The sequence below is a fragment of the Apodemus sylvaticus genome, chromosome 23 (assembly GCF_947179515.1).
Source record: "Apodemus sylvaticus chromosome 23, mApoSyl1.1, whole genome shotgun sequence".
NCBI classification, from domain to species: Eukaryota; Metazoa; Chordata; class Mammalia; order Rodentia; family Muridae; genus Apodemus; species Apodemus sylvaticus.
The window spans coordinates 7,139,487-7,163,106 of record NC_067494.1 but is presented as its reverse complement, the minus strand read 5'-3'; the positions used below and the strand labels follow the sequence as shown (position 1 = coordinate 7,163,106).

Below are 23,620 nucleotides of genomic sequence, written 5' to 3'. Positions count from 1 at the left end.
TTATTTTAATTTTGTTTTCAAATGATGACTTTAGGGCATGTTGCAAATTCATTTCATGCTCAGTTACCTTTCATCTTTAAAATCATACAAAACAGGCAATTATTTAGAATGAAATAATTGGTTTAATAATCATAAGCTTGAAATAGAACTTGAATTAAAATTCAGTCTGTGGTGTGAAATATCACCGTCTGATACAATGTAGAAGGAATCTTATGTATATATGCACACATTAGTTGTATTAATATGATAGGAGTGTATATTGTTCAACTTGATATACTTGTTTTGATGACTTCTTCTCAGGATTGAACTTATCTTTATTAGGTAGCTGGGCACGATACAGGCTGAACACCCCTCAGTTCCAGGGCCTTGGCAAAATTAACCTCCAGCGGCTTCCCAGTGCCTTTGGTGAGCTTCAGAGATCGGATGCATCCTCGGAACCTAATGTTGGTGGTCAGGCCGAACTGATTGAGCCCATCTGAAAAGACACAAGAGGATTCACTTTTGTTTCTCATCCTTATAAATGCTGGGAATCCAGCCCAGATGCCTTATGTGCGCTGCACAAGAACGCTACCACCAGGTAGGACCACTCTGTCCTCAGCCTCACTTTGGACACACAGTCACATCAAATGCTCACAATCACATTTCCAAGTCAGATTCTAACTGGAGCTTTAACTTGGAACAAGGTATATTGTAAACTGTGTGATTTTGCTTGGCAACTTGCTAACTGACTTAGAGAGAATTGTTAACTTCTTAAGAGTCACATTATAGAGTATGGAAACTTCAAATAATTTGGTTTGGTACAAACACATTTAAAGTTAAAGAATCAAACTACCCAATTGTAGCCAAGCATGATGGTCCATGCCTATAGCACCAGCACTACTATTACTGGGTGCAAAAGGCAAATCCAAGTTCTAGGGTAGATATACAGTAGAAACCTGCTTTAAAAATTACTAAATAAGGAAGGAAGTTGTGGTTGTTTGAATATGCTTGGCCCATGGGAATTGGCGCTATTAGAAGGTATAATCTTGTTGAAATGAGTGTGTCACTGTGTAGGTGGGCTTTGAGGTCTCCCGGGGCTCAAGTTCTGCCCAGTGCAGAAGGAACCTCCACTTGGCTGCCTTCTGATCAAAATGTAGAGCTCTTCCTTATAGCACCACACCTGCTCGGACATTGTCACGCTTCCCACTATGAGGATAATGGACTGATCTCTGAACCGGGAAGCCACCCCCAAAATGTTTTCCGTTAGAAGAGATGCCTTGGTCATGGTGTCTCCTCACAGCAATGAAACCCTAAGACACAAGTAAATAACAACAACCCTCCTAATACATCTTATACAGTTGTAGTTAATGAGGCAAAGAAAGTTATAGCATACTTCTAATAGTGAATTGAACATGGGAAGTTCTGACTCTGCAAAAATAAAACTCCAAGATGTTTCTGTTGGTTGAGAGCTTATGGAATTCTCTTTTTAATTAACAAGGCTTACTTGTTACAGCACAATTCAGGAATGGAACTGTGTGAGGAGAATTCTGAGTGCTTGTGAGAACACCTTACAGAAACAGGAAGAATCTTGCAGCCTCGGTTTCTTCATAACATGGATTGTTCTTGGAATGTCGCTGTGCTCCTCACAGGTGTAGAGGACACGGGTGAGTTGATTTCAGATTACTCTTTATTGCCTGCTGCTGTGTGTCATTCAGCTAAAGGTTTAAGCTGGCCTTTTACACGGAAACGTGTTTCTGCCATGTGTTGCTTATCCTTGTGGTTGAATTCCTTACTCATGTGATTTTTCTTGACCTTCAGAGTATAAATTGCCGGATTCTTTGAATCAAACTGGCTATCACACAATTGTTTACTCTGCCTCAGTTTTCAGCCATGTTTCCCCATGTTTATGCCCCCAACTAGAGCAGTAAACAGAGAAACTTCTCTCGTCAAGCCTGCTGGGTCCTTGGTATGATCTTGTTTCATAGCCTGTTGGCGGAGAGGTGCACTGTCTCCCTCAAAATAGTATGAGTTTGTTCCTGATAGAAGTGTTTATTTATATAGCTCTAAAATTTTATTAATGCTTAAAACAATGCACAGTTGTGGATCTATTTAAAAACAAACAAACAAGCAAACAAACAAACAAAAAGCCGGACCTGGACGGATGGCTCAGTGAGTAAGAGCACTAACTGCTTTTCCAGAGGACCAGTGTTCAATTCCCAGTACCCACAGGGATGCCTCCCACTCTAATTCCAACCCCAGGGAATCTAATGCCTTCTAGCTTTCCAAGGCGGCAGCCACGCATACTGTGCACAGACACACGTGTAGACAAAACACCCATGCACATAATACAACTTTTAAAATGGAAAAGGCAAAAATAATTCTGGAAGGAGACCGTCCACCCCCTCTAATATCTTTTGTCCTGTCAACCTATGCAGAAGACTGCATGCTCTCTTTTCTTACACAAAGCCCTTCTGCAATGACAAGCTTTTCTTCCGAAATGCTGAAAGTTGACTCCAGGAGTCTGTCACTCCAGTGCTCACGACGAAACGAAACTAGACTTGCAGAGGAGCCGCTCCTGCTCCTGGCTCCTTAGGTAACGTCATATGCTGAATTTAATGTACTGATGGCTTGTTTTTTGATACAGATTTATTGCTTGGGTTCCCTTGTAATATGAATATAAACTCTTTAATAACCTATGTGGGAAATTAGCTACATTCAACCTCGAGGATTCAAGAACCAGAGGAAATAGGTTGGATAGCATTTTATGATTCCTCTGATACATTTGTTTTAAAACCAGGAAAAAAAATAAAAAACCTCATAATCCTGGCTTCAAGTGCTGTTAAACGCTTTATATCTTTTATAAGGCAAATTCATTTCCTTTAGCTTTAGCCTCCTCTTGGATAAAATTGGGGGGAGGGTGATTATGAAAATTTCAGTCCCATGTGGTTTAAATAAATGGTCTTCTCATTTTACAGACTGGAAATTTTAGGCCAAGTGTTATTTATGGAAGGAGATTTTAAAACTTAGAAGCAAGTGGCCTTAAGAACACATTTCTGTGCATGCTTATACAAATATAAATGTCTAAAACCACAAACATGAAGAGCAAAGGGCATGTTTGCGGGAACAACCAGCACTCACCTGGGAAACCGCCAACAAAAACAGGGTCGTTTGTGTCTGCTGAGGTGGACGCTGACTTTGGGCCCTGCACCTCCACCTGGTTCCCATCGACCACCAGCTCCAGGCGGTTCTTGATCTTCTTGGCAGTGACTTTGTGCCACCGTCCATTGCACATATGGCCTGGGATCCCAGCGTCGTAGACCGCAGTGATTCGGCCGTCGCCATTATCCACATGGAACAAAAGCTGGGAAGTAGGAAAATGAGCTGTCACACACAGGCGGCTTCAGTAGAGGAGAGCGCTACCTCCCACGCAATGAGAGTCACAGGCGGAAGCGGACACCGGTCCTATTCAGCCTTCTCACACCCTGGACAGAGTTTGGTCTGCAGAAATAGCTTAACTTAGTAAAGCGCTCAGCATGCAGCAAACACAAGCCAGCCGCTACATACTTTGAACCAGCTGATTTATTTAAGTACCCCACTCTGCGTATCTACTCGCGTGCTCACCCTTGCCTCTGAGTTCTTGGATGTTTTACTCTTCTGTTGTTTCTGGGAGAGTTTGAGGGAGGCGTGGAAGGTGCACTTTAGATTACCATTAATTTGTGGGAAACGTCAGCCTCACAGGACATGGGCGCGGTTGAAGTACTTAGTTTCAACTTAAGTTGAAGCTCTTAATTTGGTCTCCAGAACCAATGAGGAAAAACCTGGATGATCATGGGTTCAGGATCTCAGCATAAGGGAAGCAGATTGGGGTTCCCTGGCCGTCGTGCTTACCGGGCACGACTGTATTTCAGTACAGCAACAGATAATATCTCAAACTGTGAGGTGGCTGGCCAGCTCCTCAGGAACAGGACTACACACTGTCCTCTGGCCTTCATTATGTGTGTGTACACTTGGGCACAGGTGTGCACGTGTGTTTGCATACGAGCGCGCGCGCGCGCTCGCTCGCCCGCGCGGGCACACACACACACACACACACACGTTGAAATGGAAAATTAAAGCTTGAGGCCTATGAACAAGCCACATTCTTTGCTCTTGGGCATTGCCTGTGTTCGTTGTCAAGGTGTGTGGCAGTGTTTCAGAAAAAAAAACAAAACAAAACACTCGAGTCCTGCACCAAAACAGAACCTAATCCATCCAGAGCTTTTCGGCTCCTCATCTTTTTGGAGTACGAGGGTTCTTGGTGAACCTCACAAAACTTTCTTAGGAGATGCTGCTTCAGGCCACTCATTAACGGCCTTTCAAATAATATTTTAAAGTGTTGTTTATAGATTTAAGCTTTTGAAATGCTTTAATTGTGTTTTGCTTTCTCCTGCATGGTTTTCATTTTATATACAGGATTGAAGAGTTACATAAATTACTTTTTGGTGGGGTATGTTTCATGTCACAGGTGCCAAAGACCCGAGCCAGAAGGCCAGTTAAATTCCCAACAAGGAAAAACTTGATTAAAAGTTTTTGTTATAATGAGAAAAATCTGGTTTTTAGGAACATGGCAAGAGCCCTGAAATCTGAGACATTAGAATTCTTTTGAAGCTTGTGAAGAAAAGGAACATGTTGAAATATTAAAAACATTAGTCAGCTAGGCAGTATACCTGACAAGGTGGATGAAATACATGTTTTGTTTAAGAAAGATTAATGGGGCTAGGTGATGTTTGCAAAATATATAGTATTGTAAATATTAGTGTTTGGGACACAGAGTAGGGTTTGTAAAAATGACATTTTATTCTAGGAAGAGCCTGATGGAAAAATCACATGACAGAGTAAAACACAAAAGGAAAAAGACAACACACAAGCCAGGGAAAGTGGAGAGGAGGTGTGCAGAACGTAGGCTTTGAGCAGTCAAACAAAACTGGGAAATTTTGTCTATCTGTTCATTTGCTCATCGTTTTTACCTGTAAGCACCTGGATGTTTTTTCTGTTGCTTATGGGATGGTTTGAGCAACAAGGAGAGAATGTCAAGGAAGGTTTGTTTTAGATCATGTCTCTTGAGCAGCATTGATGCCCCAAGGTGGGAAATATAAGTATACTGAGAGCGCAATCTTCATGAATGAACCAGTTAGAAAATCTGTGAAATTTCTTGTTTATTCTCCTCTTTTAAGCTGCTTTCTACATTGTAAAACACAATCACCTCATCTCCCTACAGGTTGCTGTCTGTGGATAATGAGGTATTTATTATGATTAGGTTATTGGTTGTACATTCGTCTATGTTTGCTTATTTGGGGAAAGTATCTTGAGTGCTTGTAAGTGAAACTGGTATGTTGCTGGTTTTAGTGATGTAACAGGTAGGCTGATTTCAGATGACCTGAACCACCTCGTTTCCCACTGCACCAGTAATTTTGTAGACTAGATATATAGACGGAGATGTCCTTGGAGCGTCAGTCACACTGAAATCTGGGCATCCGAAACTACTTGGACAATGTTGGTCAATATAGCTGTGGTGCAGTAGGATTGACACAGTTAAAGTATGGCCAGAGGACAGGATGGGTATGATAAAAGTGTACACAGATTGTGATGACCCGGAAGGATAAGAGGGTGGAACCTAGCTCTCTTGCAGTGAAGAAACTGGCAAGACCTCAAACCAGAGCTTTGAGTGGGGACACCAGTGTCAGGACAGAACATTTAGACATTCACTTACCTTCTCGTCGATCATTTCAATACCCATTCCATCCATCTTCTGACTGCTGACTCCCAGGAGGACTCCAGTGGGTCTCGTGGTACGGAATTCAAATTCCACAAGAAGGTCCAATCCAACTTTGAACCCACCAACTGTGGAAAAAATTATTGATTAGAGTTCAGGGCAAATTAATTTCAATCTGTGGCTTCCCCAGCTGTGTACTTGACACTCTTGGTTGCTGATGCAGGAGGCCAGGACTTCATACTGCTCATAGTTTTACTCTTGGTACTGCCTAGGAATCTGGCACACAGTGGAGCTTAAATAGTTAGATAAGCAAATGAATGAGCACACGCTAGGACTGAATCGAGGGCTCTCGAAGTCTGGTACGAGGATTTCCAAAGTCTGCTGCACTAAGGAAAGCATTTCAATAAATGCACAGTAAAATTTCATTGAGACACTCTAAATGGTACTGCAGTGATTGGAGGGAGTTCAGACAGTCCTAAATATCTTACTATATTAAAGGTTGCAAACGTAATTTTTTATGGAAAGATTCTAGGACATAATCTTTTCTATTTAATCCAGCTAATTTTTCCATTAGACATTTTAGCATTTGACTCATAGATTTAGGCCTTATATAAGACATGAAGATATTTCATTTAGCAATAAAATGCTTTCCTAAGAACAGCTAAGACTAAATGAACTACCCACAGAATATTTGGGAAAGCACTATCGAAAGTTCTATCTATGCGTTCTATTTACCAGGTGGGCCATAAATGCCACCAATGACCACAACTGTTCTGAGTGAAGGGTGGTGCTTATGATGTGTTGGACTTTTTGCTCTCCGTGAATCTTGATGAGTTTGCATGGAAAAGGTTGGATAGATTTAAAGCAAAAATTTAAGGGTAGAAGGGCTGAACTGTTCTGGAAAATAAAATGGTAAGCGAGAGGTAAAGTGGAGAAAGGAATGACGTAAGGTGCTTCTGCTGAAGAAGCAGTGGTGAGGCGAGATGATATCCTGAGATTGGGTGGCCGGATGGCTTTTAAGAACAGAGATTGCTCTTATATTGAATGTGTACCATTTCCACCAAAGTAACCTGCAGTTCTGACCATCCAAGTCTTATGTAAATTGTATTCTGCTGTGAGTTGAAGAGCTGTTGGAAATTGGAGACGTAATTATTGCTGTTCCTGTTTTTGGTCTAATACCAAGAGTAGGTAGGATGACAAGCGAACCCATCAGCCACAGTAGCTGAAGCCGGGCATTAAGCCTGGATAAGAGATGGCATCAGAGCCACTTGTGGATATGCAGAAAGCTCAGGGAACTTTTTTTTTGACTTTCATAGCACATGACATGACGTTTGGGTGATGTCATAGCTTCCAGTGTTTCCACATCTGACATATCCCTGTTTTTCAGAATTCTGCCTCTGCAGAGGTGGGGTTCTGCCCTAGCCTGTGTTAGAGGATTCTAATGTATGGTTCTCAACTCTGTATCGAAGTATTCAGCTCGTATAATAAAGCTTTGCTCAAATATCTGTTTCTCCATAAAAGCTTTTCTGACTTCCAAACAAAATCAATCTTCCTTGTAAATCTGCAGAGCACTGTGTATATTTTACAGTGTTTAAAAAATTACTATTACTTTTTTTTATTTCTTCCAAAATTGAATTTTTATTACTGATAATATACTTCTGAAGGCAGAAATTACATCTTATTTTCCCATTTCTTATAATTAGCATTCACACATTACCTGTTACTTATTTTTTTTCCTAATGAACAAATATGTGGGACTCATGGTCCTGAATATTCTCTTGAAGCTAACACAAGGGGTTTTATGTGAACAGATATTACTTCTCAATGTGATGTTCAATTTCAGTAATGCAGACCTATATTGGAAAGTGATAACTTTCCAATTATGCCAAGCATAATGGTATCTTTTGTCACTATCAACAACAAATGGGTACCATTGTACCTGTGTGTATGTAGGTGTTTGTGTGTGTGTGTGTGTGTGTGTGTGTGTGTGTGTGAGAGAGAGAGAGAGAGAGAGAGAGAGAGAGAGGGAGGGAGAGAGAGGGAGAGAGAAGAGAGAGAGAGAGAGAGAGAGAGAGAGAGAGAGGAAATGGAACCCTCCTGAGAGGATCTTTAAAGGAAGAATGAAAGATGGCATCTCATCTTCCAAAAGTCAGACAGAGAACAATATAAAGGCGAACATTCCATGTGAGGCTTTTCCTGTAGTTAGGTTCATTTTGCTGCCATTTTTCTCCAGTGAAGGAAATAGCACAGACTCTCCAAATAAACTTTCTTCCTATTACTTAATGTTTTTCCTTACAAGATTTTATCAGAAACACTCACATGAATTTTTGTCATAGGTGTTGGTTTGCTTTGGCTCTTAAAGACAGAACTTAGGGCCTCAATCATGCTAGCCGTGTGTGCTTTACCATTCAACTAGAGCCCCGCCCCCATTAACCATATGTGAATATTTTAGATGTAGTTTTGTTAGTTATAGAAGCTAACGTTTGCATTAAATGAAGAATAATAGCTCGGGACCCTGTGGAACTATCCTTTTTTTGACACAGTCAGCATTTATATGTCATGAATATTTAACAAAAAGGAAGCAGAAGTAGCTTACCTGCTTTAGCAAAACCGGTTCCATCAAAGTAAGTTCCCTTCTCTGCATTTGCAAAGCATGTCCCGACATGAAAACTGGAGGTAGGCTGGTCCAGATTAACAGGGGCTTGTTCCATGTGAAGATTCCTAACACAGCCATCCAGGCTGTAGGTCACCTGAGCAGTCAGGTCAGAAGGAACAGAAGCCAAATTTAGCAGTGCTGTGCCTCTATGTGCAGTATAACCACCTGTGGGGTACACTGCACACAGTCATTAGCTAGTTGTCCTAGAACATATGTCAAAGCTCTGTACCCCAGACTTCATAGCACAGGAGACAGAAATCCAACATCAAACTTGTCTGTCAGGATACAAGTAGCTGGGACCACTACCTTCACTACAGTGGTGAGCTCTAAGGATGGTAACTTTTGATTCATCTCATATTTCCTGATTTCATATTTCTGTGAATAATTTGTTAACTTTCCTATCAATGCATTCAGTTATGATTTATTTCAATTTCTACTAAAAAAAAAAGACAATTAAATTTGGATCAGTTCTACTGTCTTTGGAACAAAAACCTAATCGTCACTCCCCTAAGAAAATACATGTACAAAACATGGAAGTTTGTATAGAATATTTTAGGGATGATGGAATTTAGAACCAACTTAACCCTATCCTCTGATCCACTATAGTCCATTGGCTTTGGAAATTAAGTTGATCATTTTAGCTACTATGACACCAGACTCTTATTTTTGATAGGTAGGTAATATATTCCATAGCTATAAAAAGTGTGATTTGTATTATTCATACAAACACACAGGACTGAGAGAGAGAGAGAGAGATCTACAATGACACTTGCTAATCAAGTAGAGAAGTGAAGCTGCTTGTATTATGGATGCTAATTATATTTCCCGCTAAAACTTCTTATACAAGCGTCTGCACATAGCTTTCTGGAACCTGCCTTCTGTTGGTTCTGATTGGTAAGTAAAGATGTCAACAGCTGAGAGGACAGACAGAAGTGGGTTTTGAGAATTTCTGGGTCGGGGACAAGAAGAGAGGAAGATCCACCATGCCTGAGAAGAGAGGAGGGCTGAGAGACATCGCCACCATGCAAGGATCCAGGAGAGGACAGCCCAGGCGGCCGCCAAACTGAGTTCAGAGCAGCCAAGGTAGAGAATAGAATTTAGTTAAGTAGTAACTAGGGATTAGCGGCAGGAAGCAGATTAACCAGCATGAAGGTTAGGAAGTGGCCTCATATACTGTTTAAAGCCTACCACAATATAAAGGCTATGTCTCTGTCTCTGTCTCTGTCTCTGTCTCTCTCTCTCTCTCTCTCTCTCTCTCTCTCTCTCACACACACACACACACACACACACACACACACACACACAAGTCACCAACCCTACCAAATAACCAACAAGGAATTAGACACTCACTGGACCAATTCTGCGTGTGGTATAGTTGATTGGCAATCCACCGACATACAGAATCCCTACAACATCCAGGATGTCAGCTTTCTTGGGACTGATGGTTTGGTTGGAGGCATCATCTACATAAAGAATTCCCTCCTGCTTAACTCTCGAAATCTTAATCTACAAAATGAGGAGACATCATCAATGTCAATCTTGAACAAAGCCAGAAGACAAAGAATTTTCCTAGTAGTTCCAAGGAAAAATGTTACCACTTAAGTGCTAAGTCTATAATATGAGCGAAGGTAAATGTGTTTTATAAAGCATATCAATACTGCCTTTGAATGCATTTTTTTTCCTAAGGTTTAGATAAAATTTCAAACATAGCTTAGTGGATATATCCCTCAGAAGTAGATGTGCCATGAGGAATTTTGTAGACTGACAGCTCCACCTTGAGCTAAGAGAGCTGCAAAATTCATGTCTTGATTATTATAATCATGATTCCTGAAGCAAGGTCTTATTATATAGCCTAGGTTGGCTCCAAACTCAAGACCCTATCACCCCAGTGTCTCCAGCACTGGTATGAGTATGCATTACTGAGCTAGGTTTCCAGCTCCACCTTTAGAACTGTGTTAATTTGGATGAGACGGGGCTCCTAAAACAATCTCACTTATGTATAGTTGCCCTTCTTGTGCAACATTACAGGTGGGAAGATCAGGGCGGGGGAGGAGCAATGCTATTCCTGCAGCAACTGACTGGTCTGAAGTCAGGGAGGAAGATATAAACCTAAGATCTGTAAACTCATGACAAGAGTGGGAGGAAATGTGAGGTCTGAGGAATGGGCATTTTGTCACAGGATGATGTAGGGCGTAGGAGTGCTGGGAAAACAAGTTACAGCAGGATTACAACAGTATAGTACCACATTTTAAACACATCTATTTTAATTTAGGAAACAGGGTTGTTGTTGTTGTTTTTAACAAATGAAATCTGTCCTTATTCTGAAGGCTAATTATCCTACATAAATTGCCTTTCCTAATCTCAACTTGGTGGTCCATCAATATGTCTACTTTTCCCCCTTAAGTGTTGTATTTACTCTTCTATTAACCGGAGGACAGACAAAACTGACAAAAATCTCTCTGACCAGGAGCCTCATCTGCTACATTTTTTCCCCAAGCTCAAAAGATCTAATGTCTTATTTCCAGGGTAACAAACTGATTGGCTTGAGGTTTATATTGTAATTCTATTTTCTTCCATTTGTTGGCTCTCTCTTCAAAATGACAAGCCAAAGCAGGTTAATATATCAAATCCAACATCTAATAATATTGCACTCTGAAAATTAAACTTTTTATTGGTCTACCTAGGGAAACTTTACTTAATAGGCTATCACAGGTGCAGAGACAAATTTCAAGAGTTTATTTTAATCAGTCCACATATTGATCTACCTGCAGTGATGCCAAAGAGGAGTAAATTGGCAAATGAGCCTTCTGTGCCCACAATAGCGCCAGGTTCTGGGTGTAAGGCCAACGTTTAAAGTTGCTGCTAATGGCTTTTGGTGGAAATGGTGCCTTGGGGACACTATACTTGGTCTCCTGATTTCAGATCAGTGTGTACTCGGGTGAGGGCTTAGCTTTAGGGCCCATCTTCATGTTTCCAGCTTACACTTTGGCCACATATTGTTTTCTCAGTAGAGAAGAGTGCACAGTCTTGGAACAAACATTGTTTCTCTAAGCTGAGTATGAGGCCTTATGATGAAAGCATTCTATGGTCTTCTCATTCGCAGTTAAACTGATGGAACCATCTGTAATGGCCTGAGCCTGGTTGTGGACAGTTGCTTAGGAGCCACAATTCCATCACCAATGGCAGGACTCTGTAGTATCACGATAAGCCCTTAAGTGATGAATTAGAAAGCTACTCACATCTAGACATGTTCCCAAGCTATGACTTATCTACACACCTCTGACCGTTTGCCTCGTCTCTGCCACAGTTCTGTAATTCTAGAGTTAGGGTCTGTGTTGGCACAACAGTTCTATCAGGGGGGGACAGTCCAGGGCTATCTCTAGGACCCTTCTTAGAAGACTACCTGCGTGCTGGGACTGTTACCTTGTGCCACTGGCCATCATTGATTCTTGTGGGGATCATGGTGCTTGTGTTCCCACTCCCCAAATCATAACTGAAGTAGGGGAAGCCATTCCTCAGCTGAACGGTAGCAAAATCAGCATGATTGACCCGGGCCATGTAAAAGAGCAAGCCTGATTCAGCTTCGGTCCGCACCTCCAGCTCAACGGTGAGCCTGCAAAATACAAACGTGGAAGGAAAACAGAAGACCGAGAGCATCGTTAGGCTACAAGAGAGTGGTTTTCTGCAAGGATGCATACGAAAGATAGAAAATCTGAGGCAGAGGGACTGTCTAGGGTTATGAATCTTCTACACTTGAGTTCAAGGCAGACAGAATTCTATTTTTTACTTTACTCAGTGAATTAAAAAAAAAACAAATCTCTAACACTAGGAATTTCACACATAACTGATTAAACTTGATTAAATGTGAATATTCAGCAGTTCTTGTGCCTCGTTGTGGAATAATACATACCGGTTTTTAACTTTGGTGTCATCAAAAGCAATAGCAATGTGGCTGTTTCTGGAAAGCCCAAACTGCTTGCTCCCTGTCAGAAGAGGTGGTTCTGATTCTGCAGCACAAGGGCCCTGAGAAATACCAAGGACAGGAGGTGAGATCATGACCAATACACAGGCACTGTTGCTGTCGGAGTGTTCTCATGTATTCCCTTCCTGACCTTGAAGGATGCAGAATTCCATAACACTAAGACCCACCTCTTATTAATCTTCAGAACAGTGGGTTCTTATGAACTGCTCAGTGAATTCCAACGAGCTTTCCTTAGTAATGTCTTGGAATTGCTAAAGGAATGTGTTAAAAAGATGTATGGATACATTTGTATTTTCCTTCCTCTATAAGGAAACCATTGTTTATATTTCTGGGGAAATTGCAAATTCTTTTCCACATTTACTTTGCTGATGAGGAGTTTTATTCTTAGAAGATGGACCAGGGAGAATTATGGGTTAGCTACTTGGATGATAAGAATAGAAAAATGTGTTCTTCCTCTCCTCGCCATTTCCATTTCCCACCATAATATTTTTCCTTGGAAATTATCAGTCCACTGGAAGGTTGCTGTAAATTCAGAATTTCAAGATGGTGTATCTTAAAACCTGCAAGTCAGCCCACTCAGGGCCTTAGCTAGTTGCTAAGCAACCAGCACGTGTGGTTTTCTCTTTCTTTCTTTCTTTTTTTTTTTTAAATGCAACCCACCATACACCATTTCCCTAGCTGCTGTTCAAAGATCAGCTTCCTAGGGTGCTTGAGCGGGACAGCTAGGTACACAGATGTGCAGTCACTTGCACTAATGCCATGCTGTCACCACCTGGAAATTTGTAATGATGTTTGACAAAGGGGCCCTGCATTTTCGCTTTGCACACAGCCTCACCAATCACATAACCAATCCTGGTGACTTGGATTATAATGCACAGCTCAGGAAATAGCTCTTCAAATGACAAAGCCACAAGCCGTCTCCCTACTTTCTGTTTTCACGGGCTAGCTGGGTGTACAGATGGCTGATGAAGTCGTTTAGGACCTGCGGTGTGTGAGAATTCATAATGAAAACATGCACCCTTGCACGAACGCATCTGCTTTTCAGATCTGAGTCTGAGTTTAATCGCTGCGCGAGGGAGGCAGCCAAAGCCAGTGCTGAGGAGGCAGGTCCTCACTCTCGAAGAGCCTAGGGCAAGCTTTTGGTGAGGAGTACCTCAGACTCGACTCACCAGCACTCAGGATGTCTTTATACAAGGAAAAGCCTCATTCTTTTTTATCTCGAGCTTGGTCAAAAGCGACCTATATTATGACACAGCAGGTAAAAGGGCTTAAAAGTGTTTCAGGAAAGCTATAAAATTGGTCTTTATGGAGGTAGTTCCTTTTTTTTTTTTTTTTTTTTTTTTTTTTTTTTTTTTTTTTTGCGCCTCCCAGGAGATGGTCAGTTACAAAAAGACCTGGCTAAAATTCATACATCTATGTAAAAGCCCAGTGGGCAGGGCAGGATGATCTATTCACAACACACAGCAATGCCTTTGCTATTACATGGCCAACAAAGAAAGCCCAAATGGAAAGAAAGCCTTTGGTGGCTTAATGTTCTGGCTCTCAAAGGCTATTAATAGAACAAGAATCATTCTCAGCGAATACTGCAGTAGCCGTCCTTAGAATTGTCCAAGAGAATTCTATGTGTTGTCAGTTCTTGAGGACAGAATTTCACTAAAACATCTCTAAACCTTTACCTCCGGGGGAAAAAAAACAGACACAGAACGCGTTAACAGATGCCGTGGAATCAGGGAACAGTAATGGAATCCGGCTTAGGAAATCTACCTGTCGGTAATGCTGCTGTTCGTGCTCCCACAGCCACTTAGACATCCACCAAATAATATGCTAATATAAGTCATATCCTAATATGGCTGGTAGAATGGTCAAATGGCCGTTGTGAATAACAGGTATTTTATTGTGGGCAGCTTCATTTGAATGTCATGTGATAGCTGAACACCATGTCTTTGCTGGTTGGTAAACTGGAGAGGTATTGAACAGGTCCACAGCTGAGCAGCAATCCCCCACACCTTGAACATATCATCAGATTTTCTAGACAGTCATTTCAGAAACACATTCAGTTGGAAGAGACAGGATTTAGTCTAGGGCCATTGATTGACTCCTGTATCAATACATAGCACACTCACATTGACAAGAGGAGCCTGATTAAGCGTCACTTCTAGGCACAAGACATGTATTTAAAGGGAAATGTTTCCTTTGTTTTGGAAGCAATAATCTCTGAAAAATACTAAAACAACAGCGGCAATAATAGTAATTTTAAAAAAAATCAGCCTCAATAGACTCTCATCAATCTCAACATGTTACACTTCTGCCATCTGGTGGTGACGCTTCATAAAACATGTAGCACACGGGAAAGGGTATAAAGGACAGGATGGTTTGTTTCTGCTTTTGCAGATGACAATTCTGAGGCACATAGGGATGTGGGGGCCCTACTGGAGTCGTGTATTCTCTCTGAAGTAGCTTGAAAGGAAGCCTTGCTCCCTGGAGTCACAGTCACAAGGAGAGGGGTCGGTCGTCCCAGCAAACCTTTCCCTTCTGCTAAACATTCAGGTCAGAATAAAGCAGTGGTCATTTCTAATTCTGGTGCAGTACTGACACTCGGAAATACGTTACCGAATTCAAGGCACTGTTTGATTCTTGGTAAGTGGACTCTTGAGTTTAGACAGCTGGAGACCAGAGATTTCAACCGCATTTACAAGCAGCAAGTGATGAGTCTTGCTAAAAATTGTGTAATTTCCTTCCTTCATGAGTCAATGATCCCGCCAATAAGTGTGGGCTAAAGTCCCATCTGATGCTTGCCTTAGGTGATCTTTGTGGGTGAATACTAAGTAGGTACTTTTTCAACACCGGCTTTGATGTCCTGATGTACATATTCGGTGTTTGCTGCTGTGTTTGCTGAGACACTGAATCATGCTAACTCCGTGGATGTGAGGTCTTTGGTGGAACTGGTCATTTACAGGGATATGCCATAAGACGGAGGCCACTTGGGGTGTGGAGAATGCATTTCCCCTTTAAATACATGTCAGTGGCCAGGTGATTTATCCTATGGCTTCGACTGTATGTAGCGTTTAGCATGCTGGCACTCCTGTTGCTATAGGGACCGCTCTCTCTCTTGCTCTGTTTGTCTTCCTTCTCAGCTCGATTCTCTTCAATTTCCTAAGAACCTTATCAGAACTCTTCATTTCTACCAGAATCTGGAAGTGCCACGTTCAACTTTCCAGCAAGATTCATATAAAAGAAATACAGCTAACCTGTTGTATGCCGATCCCCGTGGGCTGTGCTTATCAAAAAGGTTCGAATCAATGCTGCAGCCAAAATTATCCCGTTCGAACACATTGATACATTTCTGTATTGGTAAGCCCAGGTGCTTATCAGCTCCATACCCATCATTCTAGATGAGTAATATCCACAAACAATACGCAGGGATGTCTTTCTCACCAGATCGTAATGGGCTAAATAATGGGGGGAGGGGGGATAGTACAAGGGACTGCTAGACTCCAGTGCTGTGAGATACAATAACATGTCGGAAATACAGTCAAATCTAGGATGGCAGACTACATATAACCACAGGATTGACATATCCATTTCACAGGGCAGGGCTTTTCCCAGGATACTTTTCAATTAGCTTGAAGCATAGCAAATGCTTTCTCTTCACTATAAGCTGCTGCCAGGGTTAGGGGCGAAGAGTGTGAGGAAGGAAAATATGGACAAGAAGGACGACTCCCATCTGTCAGCAGATACGGGGCTTGTGGGTAGATGTTCCTGCCACCAAGATTAACCCGTGATGAGTTTAAAAATTTCAACTTGAAATGTTGGAAAACAAGACCTAAGAAGCATTTCATGCCCGAGTTTGAAATTGCTTACAAAGAGAACACGTTTCAGTATCCAGGGGCCCCCAGTACTTGTGTTCTCCCTGAAAATGTGAAAGCCTCCATCACCTAGTTCTCACAGGAGATAGCGCAGAGGGTGTTGTCATAGACTAGCCACTCTTCTGTTTTATGAACCGTATGTAATTCCTCACCTAATGATCGTCAAAGGTAGTTGTCCTTACTGTCAATGGGTTACCTCATGTGTAGGATGTCACCTGCGTAGCTCACCCAGAAATCGCACGTGGCCTCTTCTCCCCTCTGTTCCTTCCTAGTTTGCCATGAAGATATCAATCTTACATTTATGGCACACTCCGTAAATATATTTTACAAAATAAAATACCAAATTAACATTTTTTCTTAACTTTTAGTCACATTTAAAAAGGAGGCTCCTTTTTTTTTTCCCAAAAGAGAAAATATAAATCAAAGTAAGTTGATAATGTGTATCATTATGAAACAGGAGCCAAATCTTTAAAGTTCTGTGTAGTGTGGTAGCCCAGGCTTTTAACTCCAACACTTGAGAGGAAGAGACTGGTGGATCTCCTGTGAGTTTCAGACCAGCATGGTCTACACAGTAAGACTCTGTCTTAAACAATTTCATGAATTTGGAAAGTTCTAAAACTGTAATTCTGACCCTACAGTCCTCAATGAGTTCAACGTGCAGGAGGAAAAATCTCAGGTGTGGCTCGGGGCTCTATTATTTGTGTGTATAATCAAGACCGTTTTGTAATTTCTCTCATAGGGTCACTTATAAGTTAAAATTTCTGTGCTGGAGAGATGGACTAGAAGTTAAGAACATTGTCCTTCTTGCAGAGGGCCCTGTGTTCAATTCCCAGCATTCATATGATGACTCACAATGGTCCTCACCTCCAATTCTAAAGGATCTAGTACCTTCTTTTGAACCTTGTGTACATTATGTGGTGCACATACATACATGCATGCATGCAAATATTCATAGCCATTGAACCATAAATAGAAGCTAGGATTTCCAAGGTCTTTTCTGGCAGTGATGTGGTTCTTCATGATCAACAAGTGAAGGTGCTCCTCAAGCCCTTGGCTTGTCTACTAAGTGGAATGTTGTGCTTTTGAAAAACAAATCATTTTGCTAAGATGAAATGAAAACCAGAATTAGAATAAGAGGTTCCCAGAAAACTCATTTGTAAGGGTCTCCATGTTTTTGAAAACTGTGCCCTTCAGAAACTAGAGTGATGAGCTTGAGGGGCCCCTTAAAGCAAAATGTTTAGAATATACAGGAATATCCCAGACCTAAATGAGCTGTATTGTAAGAGAGAAGCTCAAGAAGATGCTAGCTAGGTTCTGGCACTGTCAGATGAGATATCATGTGGGAAGAGCTGTCTAATTTTGAATGTCTAACGATGTATTAAGCATAAAATGGGTTATTCATTTCACAAGGGAATATGAGGTATTTTATAAAGGCCATTAATGTTCTTCTCTATCCCATCCCAAACAAACCAACACATAAAGATGAAGAACTATGGATGAGAAGGTCCAAGAGGTTTTGCTTGCCCAAATATGACTACTAATTAGGAGTTAACCAGCTGACACATTTGTTGGAAGCACCTATGTAGCAGATCTCCACAGTACCCCAGGGGAAAATCACTCCCACTTGACTACAGCCTTCCGGTTGTTAATTGGTGACCTTGTGCATTTTTTTATATAAAGACAGGGATAAAAATGTTTCTAATAATATACATAAGTGAAGATAAATATCTTATAAAAATAAAGTATCATTTTTCAAAGCTTCACATATATCATACCCATTGATATTCATATTGTTATAAGAATATCGATTATAATATAGTCATTATCATAATTTCGCGATAAAAATTCTAGTGCCGGAAGACTCATTTTTCAGGGGCTTAAATGCTGATTCATTAAATAACCAGTTTTTTTCTGAGTAACTATTTGACTTGCCATGTAATAAGTATCTTGAGCGAATAAACCAAAAGATGCTGTATCCAAGTGTTTTCAAGATCTTAAGACCACACCATGTTTCAACCATCATTAGCCATGGCACAGAATTTCGATTGAAACATGTGCTCCTGAATGCAGTGGGATGGACCATCTCTGATGATATGGTGAAGCTGTGAGCTGGAACTTCTGGAAAAAGCAATTCTGACACAGCTGAAACCCTTATCTATCCTGTTTTGGTTTCATGGTTTCCTACTGGAAATCTAATAAAAGTAAAGTGAGCTGTGATGAAGGATTTAATTCTTCGATGTTCTTGGTTCCATATAGCTTCTAATAGTGAAAGCCAGAAATCTGCTTGGTAGGCCTCAATGGGGTGTCCAGGAACAAAGACTTGAAAAGGCTGCTTTTCAGCTCTGACCTACTGGATTAAAATCACCATCCTGACACACGTTTGAGTGAATTTGTGAGTTATCTTCAGATTGCAAAGTCTCACCTAACCTACTGAAAGCGAGATGCTAATTCATATTTCACTGAGCCATTATGAGGACTGCACATCACATTGGGTAGAACTTTAGCTGGTAAGTCTTGAAAACAGCAAATACCAACCATGAGTATACCTTAGTTTACTTCAGGATTTACGAACTATCTTCTCAAATTCTCGTGATATGAACTGGGCTGTTCATAGCCATACTTGACAAGTTAGGTACATGGGGCCTTGCTTGGCTAAATAGCTTTCTTTCCCACATTCATTAAGCTGGTAGGTAGGAGAGCTGGGGTTAGGGCACATGCTGCGTGACTGGATCTGAGGTTTTCACCAAGGATAGCCTATCTCTTGTACTGTGGTGTATTTTGTGTGACTCCCTTTGTGTGTATTAGTAATGGAAAAACCATGTTAGACACAGCCATATATTTCACTGATACAGACAGTGGTGATGAAAGATTACCATTTAAAAAATTGAAGGCCCCAGATTATATGAGGTGTATATATAAAATTCAAAGGGACCAAACACTGACATAATTATCTCTGCGAACTGGTGTTACAAGTGTCTTTGAATATAGCTTATGAGAAATCTCTGTCCTCTTGAGCTTTTCAATGGGCATCAGTACCAGTTGGTGAACATCAAAATTAAAGGGACAGATATGAAAATGAAAGCAATCTATGGAAGAGACATGAAGAGACCAGTTTTCGGAGACACGCCTCTGGTCCTCCAGTGCTAGCGGCAGAATCTACTGGAGAGCTTGAAAAACTTCCCTTCCGAAAATGGCTTAGACTATAAGGTTCCAAAGCAGTGGCTATGCAAACACTTACCTGTGCCATGGTAGGGGGCACCGGGAAAGGGAAGACAGGGGTAGGCACTGGTGGAGGCTGGACAATAACTTCAGCTGGGACTGCCTCTCCTTCATCTTCCCGGGGCTTCTGATAGACGCAGCGGCCAATGTCTGCATTTTTGAAGGCTATAGGCTGCGCAAAGTCCATGGGGCTAATAAAACACAATCGAAATGAACGTTTACCTTACTTTTTCATTGTATTTTCCCTTCACATTTAAATTAGTCCCCAACCCTGCCTTGAAATGGCCAGGGTAGAATTCCAGGTCTAAATTAAAGGTCTTCATAGCCTCTTTCCTATCACGGTTTTTAGGTAATGTGGATGCCACAGGGACCTTCATATTACGGGCAGCAGAAATTCGAGTCACTTACATGGAGTTAATAACAAGGTTCCACACACAGCCTTGAAAGGCTGGAATATTCCTGAGTGGGGAGGGCTGAAATTCAGGAGGAGCACCCCCGACAAAGAGCTTTTTCACTTCGATGGGCTGTTCCTCAGTCAGATTTTGCATATGTCTTCTGTCTTCATCAATTTGAACAGTGAAGATGCTGATAAAACATTTAAAGACAACAGATACCCAGTACCATTAGAAACATCTTTCCGGCCACCTACCCTCTCTGCTCCCAGGAATTTATTTTTTCTATTATGTAGTCATTATTCCTATTGTTGAGAACAGGTCTAGATATGCAACTTAACCTGGCTTTAAACCCATGATTTCTTAGCTCATTGACAGCTAGAATTTTACACCCACGTCTGTCCTATGGCACTCTGACCTCCCATGGCTTCTAAGATGGCCCAGATTGCATGCCTAGGACCTTGGCACCAAGCAACTAGCTAACACCATTGTTTCCTAGGACATGGAGTCTTCCCTCGGATCATTAACTTAGATTGAAAGTTATTGAAACTCAGCAATTGCACAGCTGTGTCATGAGTCTCTGATGCAGGTGGCAAGACAGGTTTGTAGCCCAACACACATTCTGCAAGAGGAGAGGCAGCACGGCTCTATAGCAATGTCTAATTGGATAAGGATCTGTGAGTTTGGCACAGTATGGGTTGCGTTTTGTTTGGCTCTTTGTGTCTTGGTTTGTGCTAACTATTATCTTCTTGCTAGGGGACAAACTATCCTCCTGAGAGCTTAGATTGCAGGAATTCAACAGCAAACACTTACAGTACATTTTATAAAGAATGTAGCTGCTGGCTTTGAATAGAAGAGGCAGGCCGGAACACCAAGCTAATTGTTCCTCGCAGTGATTTTCCTCAGCGGCTGTTTCATTAATTTCCCTAATTTGCTTATGAGTGATTACTCACACACTACTAATTGAGAACTGCATACTACTTATTCACAACAATCCTTGGATCCAAAGGCAAAGAACCAAGAAACGGAGTTCTAATGATGAAAATGATCAACGGGGATTTTCTTTTTTGCTTTGTACAGGCAGGTTTTGAGCTTGGTCCCAACAGTCACTACAGATGTTGTTCGCCATCATGGACAAATTACAAATGGATTACCCAGAATTTGGTCTTAATCTGAAGACGAAACCTAAGTGAATGCCAAATTAATTGATTTTTGTTAACAATGGGAAGGAAGGGAAGGAGAGAGAGGGAGGAGGAGATCAAGGTGATCAAGCTGGAAATAATACATGAAGACATGTTAGGACTCAGAACTGAACAGCGAATCCATTTTGGTCTAATTCCAACGTAAGAAAATAGAATAAAATAAACTTAGTCATGGCTTGAAATGGCACAGTTAAGGGGTGTAGAGGCATAGTAGGAAAGACTGTGTTTCAAAACTAGGGAGAACTTTTTTTTTGTTTGTTTTTGTTTTAAAAGAAAGGACTAGAAGAATATGTTGGCAAAAACTGGCGCTTCAACTTCATTGCCTGGGGTGCTGGTGGTTTGTAGGACTGAGCCAGCCACTCACTGCCAGGCACGAGCGACCTGCTGAGAAGCATCTGTCCCTAAAGTCTTCTCATGCTAAAGCAGTGTTTGTCTAACATGCAGAGCAGAGCTCCTGAGAATTTAACTGCAGATTTAATCCACTACTAAGGAATGTTAACTTTCTCATCTCGATTAGAGTGTTAAGGAATAAAGCCCAGGCTCGTCATAAGGTAGGTTTGCCAACAGTCCTGTTTAATCCAGGCAGTGGGACAACAGGCCTTCCCAAGCTGTAATGCAGGAGTGTGAGCCTCTAGGAAGCTACATTGGAATTTACTATTAATGTGGAGTCTTCCTAAGTAGCGTGACCTTGAGCAAGTTATTTAATCATGCTCAGTTTCATTTTATTCATTTATAAAATGGAGATTAAAAATGCTTACTTCAAACAGTGGAATACATTAATTAGGAGTTTGCCCCGAGGCTGTGGTATATAATAGGGGCATTGATAGAAGACTACAGTTGGGTTTTCCTCACATTTCACATTCAAGAAACATTAAAAATAAATAACCTATTCAGTTCCTCTTTAGATAAGGATGTTAAAAATACATCCATTCTGATGTGAGAATCGGTTTTAGTTGTGCTATTTTTAGAGATTCATTGTATCTTTAATTATGTATACTTATGTTTGTCTTTTGGTAGGTATATGCGAGTGTGTGAGGCCTCTGGAATGGAAAAGATGGCACTGGATGCCCTGGAGATGGAGATCCAGGTGGTTGTAATCCACGGGATATGGGAACCAAACCTTGTTCCTCCTCAAGAGTAGCATGTGCTCGTAACCACTGAACCATCTCTCCAGCCCCTCATTTACAACTTTTAAAGGATAGGCTACTTTATGTAAAATACTATAATAAACACTCATCTCCCTCTTAGTATTGTGAAAACATAGCTAACTCTTTTATAATTTCAGTGGTTGATTCACACAGTTTTATAGGTATTTTATTTCTTACACTTCACCCTTACTTATTTGCAAAATGGGTGGTCCAATAATCCTCAAGTCTTAGGCAATTGTGTATGTGAAGGAAGGTATTAAAATGAGTATCTGTAATTTACATGGAAAATAAAATGATTTTTATTGACATGTATTGAATGCGAAGGGAAACAATGTTTGGATTGCTGCATCTGAATCACTACGTCTGGAACTAACTTCTGAAGATCTAACGTCTTGTTCTTTAGCCGTATTCTGCAACTGTGTACTGAATGCTTTTACAGAGAAAGGACAATCAATCCTTTATCCTAGTCCCCCAAGTGGCTATTTCAGCCCTTAAGGTTTCAAAGTTTTTTGCCCAATTCGAATTGATGTCCATGGGGTAGACTTCAGGGGAAAGATCAAAATCAAGGCAGTCACAAAAGGCAGGGCTGGCTGGGTATCAGGAAGTTAGATAAGAAAACTAACCTTCTTCCCCCCAAAGGAAGAGGTTGGGAGGAGGTGATATAGTAGTGGCTAAAAAACGAGCAAAAAAGGAGAGAAGGTCAGACTTGAGAAGTTTGCCTCAGGTTTGGTAAAAATCCAAATAATTTAAGAATGTTTCTACGGTTAGCAGATTATTCTGAAATTTAGGAAAAGAAATGATTGACCTTTAGCATATGAAAAGCATTGGGAGAAAGCAAATGTTTTCAAATTAGTCATAGCATATCATCCTCAATACCTAGTGTTAGGATTCTAAGCTCCACCCCACAGTTACCTGGCAACAGCCAGATAAGCTCCTCCCCACAGTTACCTGGCAATAACCAGGTAGGCCTGGTGCTTGCCCTCTCCTCTCTCTCTCTTGCTTTCTCTTTATTCTCACACTCTGCTACCCTCTCCCTTGCCCCCTCTTGGGCTCTCCTCCCCTCCCCCCTCTCTCCACATGGTCATGGCCAACCTCCGCATCTCTACTCTCTCCCTCTCTCTGCCTCTATTACCCCCTTAACTCCCATCCCATGGCCTGAATAAACTCTATTCTATACCATGGGGGCGGGGGATGCCTCGGCATGGGCCAGCTGAGGGACCCCCTCCCCCACACTGCCGCAGAACATGTTCTCTAGCCTCTTTTTCTTTTTATGATCACAACACCTAGGAATATAAATCTTTAGAGTCCCCAGTGGGTAAGAACAAATAACAGACCAAGCACAGATGAAACATTTAGGCCGATTATAATTTGTTTTAAACCTGGCTCTTGTTTCTACTGTGCAACTCGAGGCAAATTATGTAATG

General features: G+C 41.3%; 1 protein-coding gene across 1 annotated transcript in view; it reads right to left on the bottom strand.

Annotated features, from left to right (window-relative positions):
• Nucleotides 1-34: 34 nt before the first annotated feature.
• The window catches only part of Lama2 (laminin subunit alpha 2), a 606,823-nt gene continuing 583,237 nt past the window's right edge, over nucleotides 35-23,620 (bottom strand). The window contains 9 exon segments of the mRNA XM_052169299.1: nucleotides 35-475; nucleotides 3,118-3,340; nucleotides 5,729-5,859; nucleotides 8,328-8,481; nucleotides 9,738-9,893; nucleotides 11,811-12,000; nucleotides 12,298-12,410; nucleotides 19,474-19,645; nucleotides 19,863-20,039. Of these exon segments, the coding sequence (XP_052025259.1) occupies nucleotides 318-475; nucleotides 3,118-3,340; nucleotides 5,729-5,859; nucleotides 8,328-8,481; nucleotides 9,738-9,893; nucleotides 11,811-12,000; nucleotides 12,298-12,410; nucleotides 19,474-19,645; nucleotides 19,863-20,039 (1,474 nt within the window). The 3' untranslated portion in view covers nucleotides 35-317.